Consider the following 24,127-nt stretch of genomic DNA (forward strand, 5'->3'; position numbering starts at 1 on the left):
TTAAATCACGTAAGGATTATTCAATTCAATTTGATGGAATTTGAAATCTTAAAAAAGGCTTATTTTTTTGCATAACTGCAATGCCATTATCTTTAATATAACTCATCTTCTGTTAACTTCCACAGTGCATAGTCATAGAAATGCAGAACATTGTAGGGTTTATGGAATGAAATGTGCTTATTGGAAACTGTTCATGTGTTCAGATTTGTTTCTTAATTTGTTTAACACAAACTAAAATGTGTGTTTAGATAAACCAACCTGGTACAATTAATTTGATTATTTGAGGCTGACTGAAAGTTATGAATGATGCTGAAAATTCAGCTTTGATCACAGGAATAAATTACCTTTTAAAATATATATATAATATATGTTTTTAATGTAGGCCTATTTTGATTAAATAAATGCTGCCTGTGGTGAACATGAGAGACTAATTATTCCAAGCTTTTGACCAGTGTTGTAAAATAAATGTGTCTGGTATCAATTAATAAATCCCCAATCCATTGAGTCCAATTTAAAATGAACACATCAATGAACACTAGATGTCACTGTCCTCCAATCATGTCAAACCAGGTTGCATTGCATTAATAACTTAATAACATTGCACTTTGCAGATGGTCCCTACTGACTGTCTCTCAGCCGCCTGCTCATAGAGACCCATTTATATTATAAAGCTAGTTTTGAGGGAAAATTGTGTTGTAGCTTGTTGTCTACGACGTTACTATGTTTGTAAATACCATTTGTGTTACCATTTGTGTTTTAACAACGTTTAGCTCACGATTTAATTGAATTGAATTTCATATAATTTTTGCATGTGGAAGTCAATGGATACTGTCAACTGGTGAACAACCTTCTTCACAAAATCTTTTTTTGTGTTCAGCAGAAGAAAGAAACTAATACAGATTTGCAACAACATGAGGGTGAGGAAATGATGGCAGATTTTTGGGGGGTGAACTGTTCCTTTAACTTGTGAGCTCGGCTGTGGAAACTTCTGGAGACATCTGATATGTGAACTGGACCAAGGTCAACTCAACATGTGGCCTAAAGTCAAGAGTGTGAATTTGCAAGTGTCCACCAGCAGGGAGCAGCCTTCCTTTCTCTGAGCCTGTAACCAGGTAGGGGACCGGATAAGTTTGTAACATCTAAAAATATTTTGTAACATTTGAGTGATTTGGACAGCACATGTTATCATTAGTTTAGGCTAGTGTTAGTATAGTTATTGCATAGGTTATTTCATAGTTAATTTATATTTTGAATATTGATAAATTGATATTCTTTTTTTCTGGTCATCATTAAGATTTTCACTCATTACCTGGCAGAACCTAAATTAAGTAAAATGTTTGTAGGGTGAACTAAGGGTGATTGGGACAGTAGGCTATAAGCCTAGATCCCTTCTGTTGTACATTTTCTGTTGTGTTGTGGATTCATTTTGTTGTGTTGTGAACTTTTGTTTGCTTCTTAAATTTCGTTGTGTTGTGAACTACTGGGCCACCGTATCCCATTTATCAGCAACGGATTCATTGATTTCTAGCCCTTGCATTAGCTTTCGATGTTGTTACGGAAAGGCCGAAGCTGATTGGTTGGTTTTTGTCACATGACCTGCTGTGCGCTTGCGACATTGTAAAATTCTTGCCGCGCACGTACATTTGAAATATTGAATTTGGACGCGCAAAAAAACGCGACATGTTAACGGCCCCGGAATTATCCCAACACCGCATTATCTGTAGAGAGGTAAAGGGAGGGGACGGAGGCCTTCACAGGGGAGATACTAGTTGACACTTCAGGACTGCGTTGTCGTCGTGTCCAGGTGCAGGTCCTTCATCAGATCTGGATACAGCCTGGATCCGGTGGACTGCAGTAAACCTCGGGATAAACAGAGAGACTAATATTAGCGTAGACACCATTCTTCTTATGATGTAACGAGTACATCAGGATTTATGGGAAGTGTTCCCGGTTCCGGCTGAACTAATCTATGCAGCCTAACATTGAATTATAAAAGTCTATAATGTGTTATGTGTATGCTAGGTCAAAGAGATGTGTTTTTAGTCTAGCTTTGAACTGACAGAGTGTGTCTGCTTCCTGGACAATGTTAGGAAGACTGTTCCAAAGTTTTGGTGAATTTTGAGATCGCAATAGACGTGAAGGACTATAATGCGTTAAGAGCTCGCTCAAGTACTGCGGATCTAAACCATTTAGTGGTTTGTAAGTAATCAGCAATATTTAAAAATGTATACGATGTTTAATAGGGAGCCAATGCAGTGTTGACAGAACTGGGCTAAAATGGTCATACTTCCTGGTTCTGGTAAGAACTCGAGCTGCTGCTTTTTGGACCAGCTGTAGTTTGTTTATTAAGCGTACAGGGCAACCACCCATAAGAGCATTACAATAATCTAGCCTTGATGTCATGAACGCATGGACTAATTGTTCCGCATTTGTCAATGAGAGCATATGACGTAATTTAAATATATTTTTAAGATGGAAAAATGCAGTTTTACAGATACTAGACACGTGACTTTCAAATGAAAGATTGGTCTCAAAGAGCACACCCAGGTTCCTAACCGACGATGAAGACTTAACAGAGCAGCCATCAAGTGTTAGACATTATTCTAGATTATTACGTGAGGAAGTTTTTTGTCCAATAATTAGAATCTCTGTTTTTTCAGAATTTAGTAGTAGGAAATTACTAGTCATCCAATTTTTTATATCAGCTATGCATTCCGTTAATTTTGTGAATTGGTAAGTTTCGTCAGGGCGTGAAGAAGTATACAGCTGAGTATCATCAGCATAACAGTGAAAACTAATTCCATGCTTCCTAATGATATCTCCCAAGGGTAGCATGTACAGAGTGAAAAGCAACAGTCCTAGTACTGAGCCTTGTGGTACGCCATACTGAACTTGTGATCGATGAGACATCTCTTCATTTACTGCTACAAACTGATAACGGTCAGATAAGTATGATTTAAACCATGTTAATGCAATTCCACTAATGCCAAAATAATTTTCGAGTCTATTTAAAAGAATGTTGTGGTCAATAGTTTCAAATGCAGCACTAAGATTGAGTAACACTAATAGAGAGATACAACCACGATCGGATGATAAGAGCAAATCATTTGTGACTCTAATGAGAGCAGTCTCAGTACTATGGTACGGTCTAAATCCTGACTGAAAATCCTCACAGATATCATTTATTTCTAAAAAGGAACGTAGTTGTGAGGATACTGCCTTTTCTAGTATCTTTGACAGAAAAGGTAGATTCGAGATCGGCCTGTAATTGACTAATTCTGTAGGATCAAGTTGCGTTTTTTTAACAAGCGGTTTAATCATAGCCAGCTTAAAGGTTTTTGGTACGTATCCTAGAGACAAAGACGAATTAATGATATTAAGAAGAGGATCTGTGACCTCTGGAAGCATCTCTTTCAGTAGCTTAGTCGGTATAGGGTCTAACATACATGTTGTCGATTTAGATGATTTAACAAGTTTAAAGAATTCTTCCTCTTCCATAGCAATGAATGAATCGATTTTTTTCTTAGGGACACTACAATGCACTGCCTGATGCGATACTGTAGTAGACGGTTGCATAGTTATAATTTTCTCCCTGATATTATCAATCTTATAAGTGAAGAAGTTCATAAAGTAATTACTGCTGTGCTGTAGTGCTCTTAAGGGCCCGAGTGTGCTCGTTGTACCACGGTGTTGGACTATTTTTTTTAATCTTCTTTAAGCGCAACGGAGCAACTGTGTCTAAAGTGCTGGAAAAGAGAGAGTTAAAAGTTAAAACTTCTAAGCTATCTGGGATGCTGAGATGATGAAACTGATCAGGAAGATTATTAATAAAGCAATCTTTAGTGGCAGAAGTGATAGGTCTAACATAGTTGTAATACGGAGTCGGCTTTGCAGCCTTGGCTAAATGAAGTTTACACAAGACTAGATAATGATCTGAGATGTCATCTCCGCTACAGAATTTCAACGGCATCCACATCTATTCCATGTGATAATATTAGATCTAGAGTATGATTACGACAATGAGTAGGTCCTGACACGTGTTGTCTAACTCCAATAGAGTTCAGAATATCTTTAAATGCCAATCCCAATGCTTTTTCGTTATCTACGTGTATATTAAAATCACCAACAATTACGATTTTATCTGCGGCCAGAACTAACTCTGATAGAAAGTCAGCAAATTCTTTGATAAAGTCTGTATGGTGCCCTGGTGGCCTGTATACAGTAGCCAGCACAAATCTCAAACAGGATTTATCATTTACACTATATATTGCTATATTAAGCACCAACACTTCAAAAGAGATATATATTTGAAACTAGACTTCTTATTAATTCTAAAAATATTACTATAAATTACAGCAACACCTCCCCCTTTGCGTTTCAGATGAGGACGTTCATGTTTATAACAGTAATCTTGCGGGGCGGTCTCACGTAAAGTAATGTAATCGTTTGGTTTTAGCCAGGTTTCTGTCAAACACAGCACATCTAGATTATAGTCTGTAATCATATCATTAACAATAAGTGCTTTTGAAGTAAGGGATCTAATATTCAGCAACCCAAGCTTTATCATTTGCTCATTTGTATTATATCTGTTTTTTATTTGTTGAACACCAATTAAATTTTTACCCTTAGATGGTTTTGGAAGTTTTTTTGTATGTCCTAATTCGGGGAACAGACACAGTCTCTATGTGATGATATCTACGTGAAAGAGGCTCTATGTGATGGGATTTATCTGTCCTTGGTGACGTGAGACAGCTAGCAGACGGTCGTGTAAGCCAGTCTGTCTGCTTCCTGACCTGAGCCCCAGATTGTCATGTTTGAGCTCTAAGACTTAAAAGCACTAAGACATAAATTTGCTTTGATGTCAGGCGCTCTGGCTCCCGGCAAACATGTGGCTATGGTGGCTGGTGTCTTTATTTTCATGTTCTGTGTAATAGAATCGCCAATAACTAGGGCACATTCAACAGGATTCACAGTGGGTGTTTCACTGAGAGGGGAGAATCTATTTGAAGTTGTAATCGGAACGGAAGAGCAGTGTTTTTTCCCCCGACTACAGCGTCTCACCGTCACCCAGTTGCCCTGCTGCACGGGCTCTACTTTAGCTGGAACCGAACAATGTACAGAGTTCACTAAGCTAGTCGCATCCAAAGCAGTATCTAAAGCCCTGACGCTCTTACAATTAACCTCGATTAAAGCTTGGATGCGTGTCTCTTGTTCTGAAATCTTCCCCGTCAGCTTTACTATCTCCCTGCATTTATCACATGTAAATCCTGTGCTGACAGAGAAGGATATGCTAAACATGTTGCATGAGGTGCAAGTAACAATAAGAGGAGAAGATGACATGACTTACCGTGTTTGTTGACTGATCCTACTCACCTAAGTTGTTTGATGGACTCGTAAAAGGTGCGAGCGCGTGCGAGAAAAATAAATAAGCTTTAGCTTATTCACCGCATCCCGCAGAGTTAGAGTTCTCATCTCCGTACGTGCCGTAACTCTGTCTGACTCACCCACCGCTAGCCTAGCTTAGCACAAAGACTGGAGGTAAACGGCTCCAGCTAGCATACTGCTCCCAATAAGTGACAAAATAAACGCCAACATTTTCCTTATTTACATGTTATGATTTGTATAGTCACAGCGTAACAAGGTCACATGAGACACAGCCATCTTCTAACCGTATACATACATACTGGGAACTATATTCTCAGATGGCGAAGCACTGCTACTTGGGCGTATGTACCATGGTACTCTCTCAGAAAAAAAGGTACAAAAGCTGTCACTGGGACGGTTCCCTTTCAAAAGATACACCACCTAGTCAACTAGTCTAGTGATGGCAACATATACATATGCAAAAATAAAAAAAACATAAATTGTGCACATTGGCATGACAGTACTATTGTGCTGACCTTTCAAGAGCTTAACGTTCTTCTGTTTTTCGCTGTGCCCTGTTCGCATCCCGAGCCCTGAAACATGATGAAAAAAAATCAGTGTCTGGCAATCAGATCTATATAAACTGAAACTGGATTATTTACAAATCTTTTAACAATGATGTAAAAGTAATTACACTTTTTTGGCCTCTGGTGCATTCGGCACTTTTAAACAGGGTTTAAGATTGGCCTCAAAATTGTCCCGATTATTTTCTGCCTCCAGCTCTCTTTCAGATATGGCACTTTCCTTCTGAGGTATATGATGGCCCTCTTTACGATTCGCAAAATAAAAAACAGAAAGAAAAAGAGAGAACACACAAAAGAAAACCTTCTCCACACAATTTACAAACAGTTGATATTTCATGTCGTCACCTTCCTAAAATAACTGATGATCAAATGACTTAGTCTTAGGCAATTATTTCAGGAAGGTGACAATATTTCAAAAATTTCATATTAATTTGAACTGAAACAATCAGAATATATAAAATTCACTTAATGTTTTGTATAAGCTCAGCCTTGCGTTGCACAGCCCTGATGCCGTATTCAACTTAAGTCTTCGTCTTCCTCTGAGCTGGAGGGTGTGGACACAGTCCTGTGTAAAACATCACATGTTAATATGGTTCTCATGAAGGAACTTATGTTTACTTCATATTCAAGTGATATGTTTTGAATTAAAATGTAGGAAACCAGTTTCAGATGGCTGGACTAGCTCACCTCTGGCAGAGACATAGATCGGAGGAAGCCTGACAGACTGCGGTCGGCTGGAGATCGTGGACTTTTCTCTCATAATAATTCTATTCTGACGACTAAGCTCCTGTTGACGATACATAAGAATAAGAAAACACCTTAATACAATGCTCAACATATGAACGCAGGCTTAATGTTAATAATGACCGTTGATGGTTGAAAAAACATATTCATTACTATGATAGCTTTCTTACCTTCATCGTCGCAATGCCTTCTGGGCGTCTTTGAGGCGGTGGTTGTGGATGTGGTCTCAGTCTAGGAATGTCTGAAGCACACAAAGGTTGTGCAGTCTGAGCAGGACTGACACATGTCTGTGGCCTGAGCTTGGGAAATGTATTGCTATACATTCTCTGATCTAAAATACTACGTTGATCCAAAATCCTACTAGTAAAATAATATGATCTAAAACCGTACACAGATCAGAAAGCTCTAATGTGCAATTCAACTGTACTTGTACACAGATCTGGAAACAGACACAGATCCGTCCCATTTGCAGATCTCAGCCAATCTCTGGGAGAGACTGGCACTAGTTCCCACAATCACTGGACCAAGAATTGTTTTTTCTACCTTTTTCCTCTCTTCCCTCTGTCCCCCTTCATCCTTCTGTCTCCTTTTCTCTCGCCTCATCTGTCTTTAGTCCTGTTTTTTGTTCTTGGAGCCTGGAGGCAGCGGAGGAGGTCAGTAGTTCTGAAGGACACTGTATATATCGTCATTCTTCTGCTTCTTGATTTCCACTGGTTACTCTTTTTTTATAATCTTTGGAAGCCAGCTGCGTGGCGTCTCCTTTTTTCCGGTCTGCAATAGAGACGTGATTTTTAAGTCAGCATCACACTATTGATCCATATAACAATATTTAATGAGCAAGACAAAAGTACAGGGGAAGTAGTGCTGGTTCTGTGTGCAACTTACTGCTTTCACTGGAGGAGCAAGAGCTATCTCCCGTCTTTTCCGCCTCCGTTCCTCTCGCCGTGCTTCCATCTTAGTTTGGCTCTGTAGCCTGCCACTGTGAAAGAGAGAAAGCAGGTGTGAGATTATCAAGAGGTCACTCAAACCATAAAATTATAATAGCCACTGATGATCATCACAGTAGCTTTATCGCTTTGTGTCATAAAGACATGTATTTTTATATCTTACCATGTAGCATAGCTGTTCAAAAGCTGCTTTTGTTTTTTGAGGAGTGTCTTAGGTGGCATGTCTTCCAACACTTCTGAACTCAGGTCTTCTAAATATGGCACAACTGCAAGTGCAAAATCAGGGCTGCAGACATTACCAAAGATGCCAGAGTAAACGTCCGCTATCTTCTCAGACCACTCTCTGACCTGTGAGACAAAAGCAGAATGATGAGATCACATGTGACAGATCAGCCGTAGTCTTTTATTACATTTGGATGTGTGTGATGCTGCGATGGCTTTAGATGGGACACGTTGTGCACTTACTTTCTCTCTTGTAGAGATTTTGTCAGATTTGGAGCTCTCCACTATGTATTTTAGTTGCTCTTGCTTTTGTTCTGTGAGGATACTGTTCATCAACTGTATTTTTCTCAAGTGGTCTATCTTATCATTCACGTAGTCTGCCTTCTCTTTCCTGCACAAAAACAAAAAGAGGGTCAAACACTGTTACTGTCTTCAGTTCCCAGACTTCCCACAGATTAGATAAGAGAGTTTGAAGAAATCAAACCCATGGTTGTGCACAAGAAACTTACATCTGTTCCATTTTATACTGATGGCGAATGTCGTTCTGTTCCTCTTGGTCCATGATGTCCAGATATTCCAGCGTTATATTTTCTTTTGAGTCTTCCTCGGACTCTTCAGGTTCTGTCAAAACCAGCTCTTCACTTTCTTCTTTAGGTTCACAGACGTTTCTGAAACGGATTACAGTAACAGCGATGGCTATGAATAATGTCATCATAAGCAGTATCTTCACTGTGCATATGCAACATATAAAAAAATAGAAAAACATAAATTGTGCACACTGACCTTTCAAGAGCTTTACGTTCTTCTGGTTTTCGCTGTGCCCTGTTCGCATCCCGAGCCCTGAAACATGATGGAAAAAAATCAGTGTCTGGCAATCAGATCTATATAAACTGAAACTGGATTATTTACCAATCATTTAACAATGAAGTAAAAGTAATTACGCTTTTTTGGCCTCTGGTGCATTCGGCACTTTTAAACCGGGTTCAAGATTGGCCTCAAAGTTGTCCCGATTATTTTCTGCCTCCAGCTCCCTTTCAGATATGGCACTTTCCTTCTGAAGTATCTGATGGTCCTCTATCCACTTCGCTGAAGCAGCCTGATAAAGAAAGAGAGAACACACAAAATAAAAACTCCACACAATTTACAAGCACTAGATATGTCATATTTCAAAATGTCATATTTATTTGAACTGAAATAATCAGAATATACAAAATTCACTTACTTCATAGCTGATGTTTCGTATGAGCTCAGCCTTGCGTTGCTCAGCCCTGATGCCAAATATAATTGGAGTCGCCATCTTTCTCTGAGCTGGTAGGTGAGCTGTGTAAAACATCACATGTTAATAGGGTTCTCATGAAGGAACTTATGTTTACTTCATATTCAAGTGATATGTTTTGAATTAAAATGTAGGAAACCGGTTTCAGATTGCTGGACTAGCTCACCTCTGGCAGAGACATAGATCGGAGGAAGCCTGACAGACTGCGGTCGGCTGGAGATCGTGGACTTTTCCTGTTGACGATACATAAGAATAAGAAAACACTCAACATATGAACGCAGGCTTAATGTAAATAACGACCATGACTGATGATGGTTGAAAAAAACACATTCAATACTATGATAGCGTTCTTACCTTCATCGTCGCAATGCCTTCTGCCAGTGGTCTCAGTCTAGGAATGCCTGAAGCACACAAAGGCTGTGCAGTCTGAGCAGGACTGACACATGTCTGGGGCCTGAGCTTGCTATACATTCTCTGATCCAAAATCCTACTAGTAAAATCTTATGATCTGAAACCGTACACAGATCAGAAAGCTCTAATGTGCCATTCAACTGTACTTGTACACAGATCTGGAAACAGACACAGATTAAAATGGATATATAACTGCACACTTAGCTGATTCAAAATTGCACACTGATCAAAAGCTGTAGACTGATGCAAAAATCGTAAATCGACACTGAATGGCTATATTAAAGCAACGAGTCAAGTAGGACGAGTTTAGCCTTTGAAGTCTGCGGCTCTGTGACGTGTCGAATAGAATGCATTCCGATTACGTCACACAGCAGCGCTTCAGTGCCGCAGAAATGCAAGAATAGGATTATTGTTTTGATTTAAAATTTTAAAAGAGATAATGACCTGTGTTTATAAGGTTTCCACAAGAAGTCCATGGGTGGAAATGTAGATTAGATTACTTGCTGTAGGCCTAATAATGCCTATTAATATTTTGTGTCTACAAAAAAAATACAATACACAGGGTTCTTCATTTATTTGTAAATAAATAATTGCCGGATCATAAACAGCAATCATAAACAGCAATCAAAAGGCGCCGTGACCTACACTGACCAACTTAAGTTTTCCTCGAACATGTAATGCACAACTGTAAGCAACCCGGCATCACGCTAAAACGTGTAATACACACGCTGGTCCACTAAGCCTCTAGGCGTGAAAATGACATGCATGAATGAATGTTGAGCACCAGCAGGGGGCGATAATTTCCTCAATGCCAACAACTCCCCACGGACCAAAGAGAAGCGATAAGCGTCGTTCAGGTGGTCAAAGACATATTTTTTATTATGGTGCTGTCATTTAAGAAATCCTAACGTTATATTTGTGTGTGTGTGTGTGTGTGTGTGTGTGTGTGAACTAGGGAGCCTTTTAATCTATGGTGCTGTTAACGTTACTGTTGTCAAAAACGTTAATGGAAATGGATATTAATTGGCTAATTAATTAAGTGACTGTATTATTACATTATATTATTTTTATATATAAAAAAAAGTTGTTATAGTCGATGAGAAGTAACTTTAGATAAACCCCGCTGCTTGTTGTTGATGATGATGATGATGATGATGATGATATATGCGCGGTGGGGTAGGGGGGTCGATCCTGAAATATCGATTCTGATGTTGTATCTATTCTAAAGTATCAATCCTCACATAAAAAAATGTCGATCCTAAGGTGTTTTTTTTAAACAGTAATTTTATTTATTTAGCACGAATTTATTTTATTCAGAAACGATGCATTACGTTACATTGAACGTTTTACATTGTTACAAAAATATATATATACTTCATGTAAATACTGTTCTATAAATTATGATGCTGAAAATTCAGCTTTGATCACAGGAATAAATTACATTTTATATCATATTCAAATAGAATACAGATCGCCTATTTTAAATTGCAATAATATTTCACAATAGTTGTTTTTACAAAGATTTACTGTATTTTTGATCAAATAAATGCAGCCTTGGTAAGCAGATTAGACTTATTTCAACATTAAACATCTCACCGACCCCAAAACTTTTGAACAGTAAGCGCACAGGCAGGGGCGTCACTAGGCCCTTTTTAGGGGGGCTTATTTTGTTTTGTATTAATAAATATAGTTTTGTATTAAGTAATAATGAATCAGTAGGAGTGTACATACATATATTAGAGTAAGAGTAGAGTAAAGGGATTTGTGATTTTCTTTTAAGTACTTGATTTATAGAAGTGGCAAATTGATAATTCATGTTGTTATTTTTAATAAATAGAAATAAATATAGAACAGATTAATCATATTGCCAATAGACAGTTACATTAATACACGTTTAGCTGGTTAGTTAAATGATTTGAAATTAAATAGATTTTCACGGGGTGACTTGATGAATAACCAACCGTATTGTTGATTACAAAGGCTAAAAAGCTTAAAAAATAAAATAATTTATATTTCATTATAGATGGACTTAGTTACCTAGCTTTCCTGGTAGCTTTGTCTGAGAAAATGATTCATAAATCAACCTATCAGTTGACCCTATGTTTACTTTCTTCACTGACAGACAAAAATAAAAAGCCTATATCAGTCAAAGCTCAGCTTTAGGAGGGGAAAAGACAGAGCAAGATAAAAACAAAAAGAGTGTGATGCTGATGAGGTGAGAAAAAAACAGCTGCCCGCACATGGTTTTAAAAAAATTGTCATCCAATTTTTTTGGCCTTCAAAACATCTTAAAATGCACATATGTAGATCAGAGAAATTCAAAAAAAATTTAACCCTAACCCTAACCCTTGATGTTAATAAATCTGTCAGAAGAAAATGTGCAAAAGTTTTACCTATTGGGGTACAACAGTGGCAGTCCTTTAAAAATGAACAATGGTTTTACTACGGTAACCATACACACGACTAATTATTACAGGCGCATCGAGAACACAAATCACAAAATCTTTTAGTGGTCATGAAAGTGTATTCAGATTTAGCATATTAATGAAGCATTCACCTCATATATCATGACACACTGCTTCTGTTCATGACTGCAGTTTACACACTGAATATGCATTGTGCAATAACAGAATCACAGTTATCTTCTTTACTTTGTTACAGTTCTGCATGTATAATATGACAAATCCAGGAACCCTTGCTGCAAGAGAATTAACTATGTTTTTGTTTTCCTTTGTCCAATAGCTCCTGTTTTTACACACCTTCCCTGTTGCCTCCACCTGTATATCTTTATAAGAAAACCAACTGCTCTTTTAAGAGCCACTCCTATACTCCTCTTACTGCCTCTCTCTCTCTCACACACTCTCTCTCTCCCTCTCTTCCAGAATTTAATTCAAGTAAGTATTGATTTTTTTATTTTTAATCTCGTCCTGGTTTGTTTGAGTGAAAGAAGTACTTCTCAAAATCTCTTTGTGTCTCTCTCCCGCTTACTCTATCTCTGACAGAAATGCCAGGCCTGAGGTCAACAAGTCGAAAGTGTGTAGTCTGCCATACAAAACTAAATGTTGCCTATAAAACCTGCAACACATGCAAAGTAGAGCAGCCACATAGGCATAGGCTAAAAAAATAAAAATAAAAACTGCAAAAGTTTGATTAGAAGAGGGTGAGCTGGGTGTGTATCCAGAAAAAAAAATCGGACCACCTCTCATATACTGGATGAAGCTTATATGTTGGTATGCGATTGCTTTTATTGTTTTTATGCAGGTTATTTTCCAAATGTTGCTATGCACATTTTATGTTGCTATGTACTAGCAGAGTAACTTTACGATAGCTAATATTTTATGAACTATGACATTGAATTGGGAGATACAGTGAGGAAAATAAGTATTCGAACACCCTGCTATTTTGCAAGTTCTCCCACTCGGAAATCATGGAGGGGTCTGAAATTGTCATCGTACTGTAGGTGCATGTCCACTGTGAGAGACATAATCTAAAAAAAAAATCCAGAAATCACAATATATGATTTTTTAACTATTTATTTGTATGATACAGCTGCAAATAAGTATTTGAACACCTGTCTATCAGCTAGAATTCTGACCCTCAAAGACCTGTTAGTCTGCCTTTAAAATGTCCACCTCCACTCCATTTATTATCCTAAATTAGATGCACCTGTTTGAGGTCGTTAGCTGCATAAAGACACCTGTCCACCCCATACAATCAGTAAGAATCCAACTACTAACATGGCCAAGACCAAAGAGCTGTCCAAAGACACTAGAGACAAAATTGTACACCTCCACAAGGCTGGAAAGGGCTACGGGGAAATTGCCAAGCAGCTTGGTGAAAAAAGGTCCACTGTTGGAGCAATCATTAGAAAATGGAAGAAGCTAAACATGACTGTCAATCTCCCTCGGACTGGGGCTCCATGCAAGATCTCACCTCGTGGGGTCTCAATGATCCTAAGAAAGGTGAGAAATCAGCCCAGAACTACACGGGAGGAGCTGGTCAATGACCTGAAAAGAGCTGGGACCACCGTTTCCAAGGTTACTGTTGGTAATACACTAAGATGTCATGGTTTGAAATCATGCATGGCACGGAAGGTTCCCCTGCTTAAACCAGCACATGTCAAGGCCCGTCTTAAGTTTGCCAGTGACCATTTGGATGATCCAGAGGAGTCATGGGAGAAAGTCATGTGGTCAGATGAGACCAAAATAGAACTTTTTGGTCATAATTCCATTAAACGTGTTTGGAGGAAGAAGAATGATGAGTACCATCCCAAGAACACCATCCCTACTGTGAAGCATGGGGGTGGTAGCATCATGCTTTGGGGGTGTTTTTCTGCACATGGGACAGGGCGACTGCACTGTATTAAGGAGAGGATGACCGGGGCCATGTATTGCGAGATTTTGGGGAACAACCTCCTTCCCTCAGTTAGAGCATTGAAGATGGGTCGAGGCTGGGTCTTCCAACATGACAATGACCCAAAGCACACAGCCAGGATAACCAAGGAGTGGCTCTGTAAGAAGCATATCAAGGTTCTGGCGTGGCCTAGCCAGTCTCCAGACCTAAACCCAATAGAGAATCTTTGGAGGGAGCTCAAACTCCGTGTTTCTCAGCGACATCCCAGAAACCTGACTGATCTAGAGAAGATCTTTGTGGAGGAGTGGGCTAAAATCCCTCCTACAGTGTGTGCAAACCTGGTGAAAAACTACAGGAAACGTTTGACCTCTGTAATTGCAAACAAAGGCTACTGTACCAAATATTAACATTGATTTTCTCAGGTGTTCAAATACTTATTTGCGGCTATATCATACAAATAAATAGTTAAAAAATCATACATTGTGATTTCTGGATATTTTTTTTTTAGATTATGTCTCTCACAGTGGACATGCACATACGATGACAATTTCAGACCCCTCCATGATTTCCAAGTGGGAGAACTTGCAAAATAGCAGGGTGTTCAAATACTTATTTTCCTCACTGCAAGTTGATCAGCCATGCTATAATTTTAATTATACAATCCAGTAGAAAAACTGGCAAATTGGTCAACCACCAGACTGTCTCAAACATCCATCACAAGCCTTGGGAACATTCACCTGTTAAATCAATACTCCTTGGTAGTAGTAGTTTGGTAGAACAATCAGCACTTGGTCTATACACATCTCTTTTTGCTACTACGGCTGCAACTAAAGATTATTTCTTTTGTCGATTTTTTTTTTTTTTCTTGATTAATTAATTAGATGTTTGGTCTATAAAATGTTGTAAAATTTTGATAAGGTTGATCAGTGTTTTCTTAATAATTCTGTACTTCTACAATGTAGGCTGGACCCCACAAGGTGCTGCAGGACAAGTCGATGAACCCTCATCAGCCCAAGTTGAACCTCCAACTGGACCCCCAATGGTCCCAGGGTAACAGATCCCAGGGTAACAGTGGCCCTGCTTCATTCCCCAGCAACTCCAACTGGACCCCCAATGGTCACGCCAGATCCCAGGGTAACAGTGGCCCTGCTTCATCCCCCAGCAACTCCAACTGGACCCCCAATGGTCACACCAGATCCCAGGGTAACAGTGGCCCTGCTTCATCCCCCAGCAGCTCCAACTGGACCCCCAATGGTCACGCCAGGTCCCAGGGTAACAGTGGCCCTGCTTCATCCCCCAGCAGCTCCAACTGGACCCCCAATGGTCACGCCAGATCCCAGGGTAACAGTGGCCCTGCTTCATCCCCCAGCAGCTCCAACTGGACCTTCAGCAGCCCTTTATCAATTGGACAGCCAGTATCACTATTAGGACCCTCAGCACATCATGCAACCCCACAGCAGCAATCCCAGCACCTGGGGAAAGTAACCCAATCCCCAGAAGGACCTTCAGCAGCCTCCCCAGTTTCTCTTGAAAAAGGTAAGCAGAAAAGGAACCTATATGAAGAGTCTTGAAAATAAGTTGTAAGCCCCATAAAACCATACTCTTACTTTGTGCAGTGTGAAACTGTAGACAAATTCAGAGTCCGGACATCCCTGCATTCAAAGCAGTTGGAATAGGGATTGCAGAAATGGGTATTAAAAAAAAAAAAAAAAAAAAAAAAAAAAAATATATATATATATATATATATATATATATATATATATATATATATATTATAATATTATTATTATTATTTAACTGTTATTGGATTAAGAACCTTTCCTCAAATTCCATGAACTGCTCCATTTAGCTGTTGTCATTATTTAAATCATGCCTGTGTTTGCCCATATTTTAGGACATTGTTTATGGGTGTTTTGGTGTCTTCTCATTAGGGGTGCACAGTATATTGAGTCAATATCATTATCACAATATCATGTTGTGCAATATCATATTGAAATGTTGCAGAAAATGTTACCTTGACAGTGTATGAGTGAAGAGAGAGAGACAAACGAAAAAAAGAGAACATTTTTGTTTTTATATATGTTTAAGAATATCGAAATTATTATCAATTTTGCAAGATCCACTGTCTATTCAAGGTTAAAAAGTTGTGAAATGATAGGCTATTTTCAGTTGTGATTACTTCACTGTGTTGACATTATTCCAAACTGACTATACAAGTCCTTCAGTGGCTTAAGCCTGCTAACGGCAGAACCTGGTTATCCTTAAAGGAATAATTCACCCATAATGCATCATTTATGTAACTATAGTGCTCACCGTGTGCTGCCTTCAATCCCATGCCTGGGCCGGATCTGCTCGGGTCTCCTCTACAGAGAGAGGAACATCCAGAGACTGACGCTCCATTTCTACAAAGTTCATGCAAGACATTTTGACAATTAAAGTCCAGTCTTCATTATAAACTGTGCCTAATTTTATGGCTCATGTGGTTGAAAAGCATGCAATATTTTGCAATTATTAAATGTTTCCCTGTAATTAACAGATGAAAGTGTGGAAGGAGGCTGTCCAGCTCCCATTACAGTGCAGCCACATAAAAGGAAAGGTGTAAATCCAAACACTGGAATTGACATTAATTGTTTTGAGTCTTCATGAAGGCTGTATTTGTAAGTGGCTGTGGCCTATTAGGTTTGGGCAATGTACAAATGTGTGTTCATTTGTTTATTTAACTGTAGGGCTGAACAGTTAATCCAAATCTTATCAAAATCGCAATATGACCTTCTGCAATTTTCAAATCACAGGAGGTGCAATATTTGTTTATGGCAAAATGTGTATCAAAACACCATTTTAAATTAAATATTGTGGTGCTGCAGAGATGTCCTGGTCCTACACATCATATTCTACAGTTTTAAGAAAACGTCTTTGTTAAAACTTTGGAAAAATGTTTTTCGATGAAAATGAGAATAATTATGTAAAAATTATAATTCACTCCAATATCACAAATCATATCGCACATATGGGAAAGTATGGAATTCGATTTGAGTAATTTTCAGGTCTGACTAAGTATGGAAAAAAGAAAAGAGATTATTGAAAAATATTTGTTTCCAGACTATTGCCCCATTCCCTTTTCTAAAATATATAATTCATATTTTCTAAATACAAATTGATAAATAAGTGTCCAGTTAGTGTTAACAGACAGTGCTATTGACACAGGATTTTGGATCAAACTGTAAAAGTGCTTTTGATTTTCACTGTCAAAAGCACATTAGTCTCTGCTGTGAGAAAGCGATCAACACGTCCCAGTCAGCACAATAGTGGAACCACATTTTTTAAATGTCAATATAAATTAATTTGTATAGCTACATTAATTAAAGAAAGCAAGTCTGAAGACTATGAGATTTTAATTGCATTCATATACTAAGACTCTCAAGAATCATGGTCGTCCATGATAGAAAGAAGGCGCAACATTCTTGGCTGGTTGGTGACAAATTTACAGCTCTGTAATAAAAGTTTACGACTTAGCCAAGGAATGGATTGGCTGTGCTAAGTCACGTGGTGTCGTCTCCATGATAATGAACTTTATAATGTTGTCTCTGCGCCGATCATATTCGTTCCCCATCAAGCTGAACACGGAACATTAGTTGTTTAGTCTTACAACTGCAACAACGGTAATAATTTAGTTGACAGTCGTTTCTACCTCCTCTCCCTGCGTCTGCTCTTCAAAGGTAGGCTAAATAGTTTTAGGTTTGAAAGAAGTCGAGAGCGTTGTCTTTGCACTACAGGAAACAGGAATGGATTTTCACCAGATGTGGATTACCTCATTATTTGAGAAGATGCTTGTTAATAAGTGCTCTCTCTCTCTCTCTCTCTCTCTCTCTCTCTCTCTCTCTCTCTCTCTCTCTCTCTCTCTCTCTCTCTCTCTCTCTCTCTCTCTCTCTCTCTCTCTCTCTCTCTCTCTCTCTCTCTCTCTCTCCTCGCGTCGCGAGCTTCTCAGCGGATCCGTCACGAGCGTCGGTGAGTTTGTGCTTCTGCGCTTTAACTAACTTAACTTATCAGACAGTTTGTAATTAACACACTTGCAAACACACTTGTAAGATAAGTAAACATCGATTTACATATAGGCCTCTTCAACAGGACCTCATAGTCTCTTCGACATTTCAATAGACTAAACAAAGAGAATATTTTTTCATAGAAAAAAATATTTTTAAATATATTTTAGTTTTAGAACACTAAAATACATCAGAATGAGAAGTAGCCTAAAGTACTAACTTCTCTTTGTAGACATTTCTGGCGGCAGCACTGCCATCTAGTGTTCATTAATTTATGATTTGTCCTCAGCGTTTCTCTCCATTCATTTACGATACAATGTGGGGGGAAAAAACATCAATTGGGTAATTCAATAATATGGACAAAATATAGGCTTCTTGTTTAAAAACCTCCCATTGATCCAAAATTGAGATATCATAGGCTTCAAATGTTTGAATATAGCCAAGAAGAATTCCATGAATTTTAGAGAATTGTCTTTTTCTTTAAAAAAAGAAAGAAAAAGAAGCTAAAGGGGACTCATTGCAGCACCAATCACTCGTAACTCTTGGAAATAAATGAATAAATAGGCATAAATAAATAATACATATAGGCTACATAAATGCATCAATTAAAAAAAAAAAAATCCAACCAATAGCAAGAGAATTAAGCATGTCCACAGACACAATATAAATGTAAGTGCATGAAATTAAACATTTTAAATATATAACTTTTAAATCTGCAATATATTAATAGCAGTTATCTGTAGTTAGCCACAACTGTGAATGAAGACACATGTACAAATCTTGAAGAAAAACAGCATTATTTCGTCCAGGCATTCAGTTCAAACGGTCAAAGGGTCATCCGAAGGAAGCAGAATGATAGATTCACTAATTGCTATGTCATCGGTAGGTTACCTCCAAAATATTTCGGTGTTGTATAGTACCAATAAAAATAGTTTGAAGTTATATATTAACTAATAATTAGTATAAACTAAAATAGATTTAAAAAAAAAAAAAAACATTTTATTAATTTTGCAATTTAGACCTATTATCTACCACGTTTATTTTATTTACACGTATCACGTATTTAGTGCATGTACCATCTTATTATTATAATTCCCCTTCTTATAATTATCAGTTGTTTTCCTTACTCCTGTTACTTAATTCATGTCGTCTTATGCAATTAGCATTAGCCTATGTCATTTGTGCTAAACGCTTTTTTTCTTTCCAGGAAACAGAAGCTTAAGTTAGGGCCTATAGACTTCATTTCACTAATCAATGATCGCAACTTAACACACTCAGTGCTACAACTTACTAGCATTAGGAGAATTGTCCAGTCTTTACACAATTGTTTCCAGCTCTAGATTTGACTCCAAAACCTGAAATAGTGTGAGATAAAGAAGAAACTAGCCACCTCGTAAAATACTTACGAATTGATGTGAGATTGCGTTGAATATTCAGTGTTTAATACAAAAGATGTATATCTACTTTATATATACTTTACTTTTATTTTTTTAACAAGATTTACGGAATTAATGTTGTTTTATAGTAATTTCGAAGCAATACGTTAACAACGACAGCATTTGGACCGTTGGAAAGGCCAGCCAAGCCTAAAACTTACTTGCACAAAACCAACATGTCTTTTTCTTTCATTCCAATTTACTTTGCATATTGAGAGCCAGTGAGAAATGTTGTGAAATATTGCTGTTTGAGTTAAAGCTACCTGTTGTCATGATTTCAATTTTAATAATTATAAGCAACATAAATAAAAATGAATGTACTTATTTTGCAAACACAAACGGGCACTCATTAAATCATTATGAAAACGGCTGATTATCAGCGAAAAACAATATATTTCTCCATCTCCAATGATGACTAGCTGCGTTTAAAATGCGTTAGCCTCATAGCATAATTGCCTAAGTCATTTTTTGTTTTTTCTTGTTTTCCAAAGACATTGAAATATGACTAACGATATCTAGCCTTTGTCAGCCCCTATTTTTTATTAATATTTCTTATATATAAATATGAATATGTTTGTTTAAGATTCCATGTTAGTTTACTCCCTGTTGTGAGTATTTCTTAAATATTACAGAAAAATATCAATAATTATTTCTGCTTCTTCCCTATTCATTTGTTTAACATAACGTGATTTACAAGTAAGATTAATTTGCTCTTGTTACGCTTTGAGAATATCACTGTGATAACAGCCACAGTAAAAAGTAGGCTATAGTTACAGTTGTTAATTTACAATTAGGCTACCGTATGTAAAATCAGAATATCTTATTCAAGACTAATTTGCACAGTGCAAGTCAAATTTACAATTTTGCGTCATTTCCGTGTAAGAATGCAGCATATGCATAGCTGCTAAAGCCAGTAAACCATGTCATTTGTTTCTTTTACGACTTTAATCGTAACAGGCGTTAAGGAATTCTTCTGCTGTAAAACCATAAAACACCCCTCTTTTAAACAACGGGTAAAACAGCCATTCGTTAAAGCGAAAATATAATGTAGCCTACATCTTCACCTGATAGTGGATTCAGTTACTCATTTATCTGATATGGGCAATTTTGGTTTAGGCCTAAAATGGTCAGAGATGCATGGATTATTATTTATTTTATTTTTTTATTTAAATTATTAATGGAATGCGTTTATTTTCCATGTAAATAACATATCCAGATGAGCAAGAGCAAGATACATGACGTTTATATTTGTTTAATGAGCATAGGCTAATAGGCTAATCCATCTTACTATTACATTTGATATGTATGGTTTCGAAAGTCGTAAAACTGAAATAGTTAGCCAACTTGTAAATTTTCCTAACGCATCACTCAAGAAGAACAGTTGTTTTATAGGCTAAATCGACATTATGGTTCAAAACGAGGCCTATGTATGTGAAAATACTGTTTCTTTCTGTTCCATCACTATTTCAAATGCTATAGCCTACTTTATAATTTAAGTCCTAATAATAAAAAAAATAGGCCTACATAGAAACACAATGAAATGAATAACAATCACAGCTTACACTCCTTACCTCGTTAAGCGTCTGGGGGAAATAATGTAAATCGATTTGTTCAACCAAACCAGTGAAGCGAGGGCTATTCACTAATTACGTAATTTTATTACTAAACCTTAATCTCATTTATCCTATAGGGGCTGAGGCTTGTGGACATAATTCTGTATTACAGGACATTACTTTGACGAGCCAGAAAAAAAGATGTATAGGCCTACCAATGATTTATACAGCTAAGCCACCCTCAAATTACTTAAGAAATGTTTGGAAAGTGTGTGTGTGTGTGTGTGTGTGTGTGTGTGTGTGTGTGTGTGTGTGTGTGTGTGTGTGTGTGTGTGTGTGTGTGTGTGTGTGTTTGAGAGAGAGAGAGAGAGAGAGAGAGAGAGAGAGAGAGAGAGAGAGAGAGAGAGAGAGAGAGAGAGATTGGAAGGGAGGGAGAGAGAGAAAGCTAGAGTGGAAAGAGAGAATCAATAATCAAATATCTCAATAAAAGGGGGGTTCGTGCGTTATGTTCCCTTCCCTACGCTGTTGTAACAGGGCAAAGCAAAGATTTTCGTACTTTTATTGTTGCTTCCTGTATTTATTTATTTCTTATCGGAGTGGTCAGCTGATATTGTCATATTGTCAATCTTATAGCGAAGATTTTGGATGAGAGCACATTCTCTGCTCGGGTTCTGAAATAAATTATAAAGTAGGGTATTTATAAAAGACGTGAAATAAGGTATAGGTTGATAAGGATAAAGAGTGCGTGAGAGAAAAAGAGAAGGGAGTGAGAGAAAAAGTGGCGTGTAAAGGAAAGAAGGTATGAATTCCTATTTTACGAACCCGCCGCTCTCGTGCCATTTAAACGGTGGTCAAGAAGTTCTGTCCAATGTGACCCTGAGCTCGACAAACTATGACCCGGTCCGACACTTCTCTCCATATGGCGCGGCCGTGGCCCAAAACCGGATATACGCAAATCCGTTCTATTCGCCGCAAGAAAACGTGATGTTCGGGCCAAGCCGAGGACCGTACGAGTACGGGTCGAATGTGTTCTACCAGGACAAGGATGTGCTTCCTAGTTGCAGGCAAAGCCTTGGGCAAACACAGGGTTCATTGACCCAGGATTACGCTTCGGACCCAGGCAAGACTGCTTCTCAGGAACCGAAAGGAAATATTCAAATATATCCGTGGATGCAGCGGATGAACTCGCACAGTGGTGAGTATAGACACAAAAGAGATATATTTAGTGCAGGACGGACCTGTTTGCTTTTACGACTGGGAACCACACGTTTTATGACCCCATAAAGCACTGACAAACTGTTTGTTGCCCTGCGATAAACGCGTTTGGTCGTCAGAGAAAATCCAACACGCTTTACCATTAACCAAATCTATTCAGTAGCCTAAGAGAAAACGTTAAGAATTAGACAGAGAATGTTAAAATGTCTAATTAGAAGAAAAGGGACTGTGAACTTAAATATTTAGCTTGATGCATTGCCTATAATGCTCTTTACATTTACATTAGCCAGCCTATTTTTGAATATAGCCTAGTTGTACAATATTTGGAGCCTTTTCTTCTGACTTTAACCAAATAATCTCTTTTCTAACAGGAGTTGGCTATGGGTCCGACAGACGGCGAGGTCGCCAAATCTATTCGCGATACCAAACTTTAGAACTAGAGAAGGAATTCCATTACAATCGTTATTTGACGAGACGCAGAAGAATCGAAATTGCCAATGCGTTGTGCCTGTCGGAACGCCAGATTAAGATTTGGTTTCAGAACCGCCGGATGAAGTGGAAGAAGGAGAGCAATAATCTCACACCCGTCCTCAGTGACAGTGGCTCGGCAGGAGCTGGGCAGGACACGGACAAAGAAGAAGCAGGGGAAACATCCGAGAAAAACGAGTGACGGCCTTACCGCCTTATTAAAGGGTTAGACATTCAGTGTGAAATAATGTTGCTACATGGTAACTACGCTACCTGTCGAACTTTCATAATTTGCACAATTTATTAACACCAAAAACTGTTACATTTAGTCAATTAGTCGTGAAACGTGTTTTTCCTCTCCATTTATTATTTTCCCAAAATTGTGGAAACCTGTTTAATGGCTATTATGAATCCAAGAAAGCTACTACTGGACAGAAAGCTGCAAACATTTTTATCCCCATATTGATTTACTCTTGTTGGGATATATTTTTTTCTTTAAAAAGCATCTTTTTTTATTTTGATATCTTAGGTGATGGAAAGTGCATAAGGGGATGCAGTCTTTGCTCAAACACATTAAATTCCAAATATAAGGCTACAATAATTTTTAATAGTTCATTATCGTCTATTACCATACACTGTAAAATCGATAATGGCAAGTTGTAAATGTTTGTAAATATATGAGATTCAGATTTGTGTAGATTTCCTTACAATGTTCTGTTTTGTGCTTTTCTTTACTTTGTGCTTCGTTCTGTAAGAACCAAACGGTGTAAAAAGTATTCTCAGATAATTTTTCAAAACTTGGAATATTAGCTAACAAGCGATATGAATTCAATGTTTGAAAATCACGGAAAATATTATTCAATAAAGTTGAAATGAATGTAAAGATACCTGATTTCATGTTAATTATTAAATAAGTCGTGAGCGCAACTTTGAAACATTAAAATGACAACAGAAACCAACCCTTAAATAACATGAGACTGGCATCGAGATATGTAATGCCTATGCTTACTCATACTGAGATGATGTTAAAAAAAAACATTTCTCCCAATTATCTTAGAAAATAAAACTTTTAATGATGTAACACATAGGCCAACACGATCATGTCCACTCACTCATGATTACGCTTTAAAAACTTTTGATGGTTAATTGAGAAGGTTAAATCTGCCAAACCGAGATTTTCATGCTGTGGTGAAAGTGTGTATACTCAAGAAAACAGATGCACACATGAATAGCCTAAAGTTTAGTTTACAACATGCAGAATGACTGAAGGCAATAAAATAATCACAAGACAGGACGAATATTTAATATTTAACGTTAGTTTTACTTAAGCCTACCTTTTATCTTACACAATCCAATTGAAACACGATACAACATCGTCCCGTTAGGGACTATCTGTTTTTGCTGTGGCTTTTGTGTAGTCTTTCACTGCAATATATTACTCGTACTGAAGTATACTTAAACAATTAAAAACTGAACAAGTTATTTTTTATACGTTTGACATCCCTTTTTTGTCA

The 24,127-nt window shown here is 37.7% G+C and overlaps 3 protein-coding genes across 3 annotated transcripts; 2 read left to right on the forward strand and 1 right to left on the reverse strand.

Moving 5' to 3' along the window:
- Window positions 1-6,912: 6,912 nt before the first annotated feature.
- LOC307150145 (uncharacterized protein) lies at window positions 6,913-9,547 on the reverse strand. Its single transcript, XM_079857000.1, has 10 exons — window positions 9,492-9,547; window positions 9,304-9,370; window positions 9,084-9,181; window positions 8,803-8,957; window positions 8,645-8,701; window positions 8,371-8,529; window positions 8,105-8,252; window positions 7,803-7,987; window positions 7,578-7,671; window positions 6,913-7,463 (listed from the first exon to the last, which is right to left on the reverse strand). The coding sequence occupies exons 1-10, from the start codon at window positions 9,495-9,497 to the stop codon at window positions 7,407-7,409; spliced, it is 1,026 nt and encodes a 341-aa protein (XP_079713126.1). The 5' UTR covers window positions 9,498-9,547; the 3' UTR covers window positions 6,913-7,406.
- Window positions 9,548-14,529: 4,982 nt separating this feature from the next.
- Window positions 14,530-16,293, forward strand: LOC307150722 (uncharacterized protein; the record flags this gene model as incomplete). The annotated part of the gene is made up of 2 exons (XM_079858176.1): window positions 14,530-15,437; window positions 16,208-16,293. The coding sequence occupies exons 1-2, from the start codon at window positions 14,897-14,899 to the stop codon at window positions 16,291-16,293; spliced, it is 627 nt and encodes a 208-aa protein (XP_079714302.1). The 5' UTR covers window positions 14,530-14,896.
- A 5,338-nt stretch (window positions 16,294-21,631) lies between these two features.
- Window positions 21,632-23,493, forward strand: hoxc6b (homeobox C6b). Its single transcript, XM_079857731.1, has 2 exons — window positions 21,632-22,125; window positions 22,517-23,493. Exons 1-2 carry the CDS (start codon window positions 21,732-21,734, stop codon window positions 22,813-22,815), a joined length of 693 nt encoding a protein of 230 aa, XP_079713857.1. The 5' UTR covers window positions 21,632-21,731; the 3' UTR covers window positions 22,816-23,493.
- Window positions 23,494-24,127: the final 634 nt, after the last annotated feature.

The sequence above is a fragment of the Squalius cephalus genome (assembly GCF_949319135.1).
Source record: "Squalius cephalus genome assembly, chromosome: 22".
Taxonomy (NCBI): Eukaryota; Metazoa; Chordata; class Actinopteri; order Cypriniformes; family Leuciscidae; genus Squalius; species Squalius cephalus.

Bases quoted from the DNA above. Each gene is read 5' to 3' on its own strand.
- LOC307150145 (XM_079857000.1), bottom strand. The intron at 7,988-8,104 runs GTAAGTGCACAA...TTTGTCTCACAG, and splicing joins AAATCTCTACAAGAGAGAAA to GTCAGAGAGTGGTCTGAGAA. The intron at 7,464-7,577 runs GTAAGTTGCACA...TCTCTATTGCAG, and splicing joins TTGCTCCTCCAGTGAAAGCA to ACCGGAAAAAAGGAGACGCC.
- hoxc6b (XM_079857731.1), top strand. From the start codon at position 21,732: ATGAATTCCTATTTTACGAACCCGCCGCTCTCGTGCCATTTAAACGGT. The intron at 22,126-22,516 runs GTGAGTATAGAC...CTTTTCTAACAG, and splicing joins GCGGATGAACTCGCACAGTG to GAGTTGGCTATGGGTCCGAC.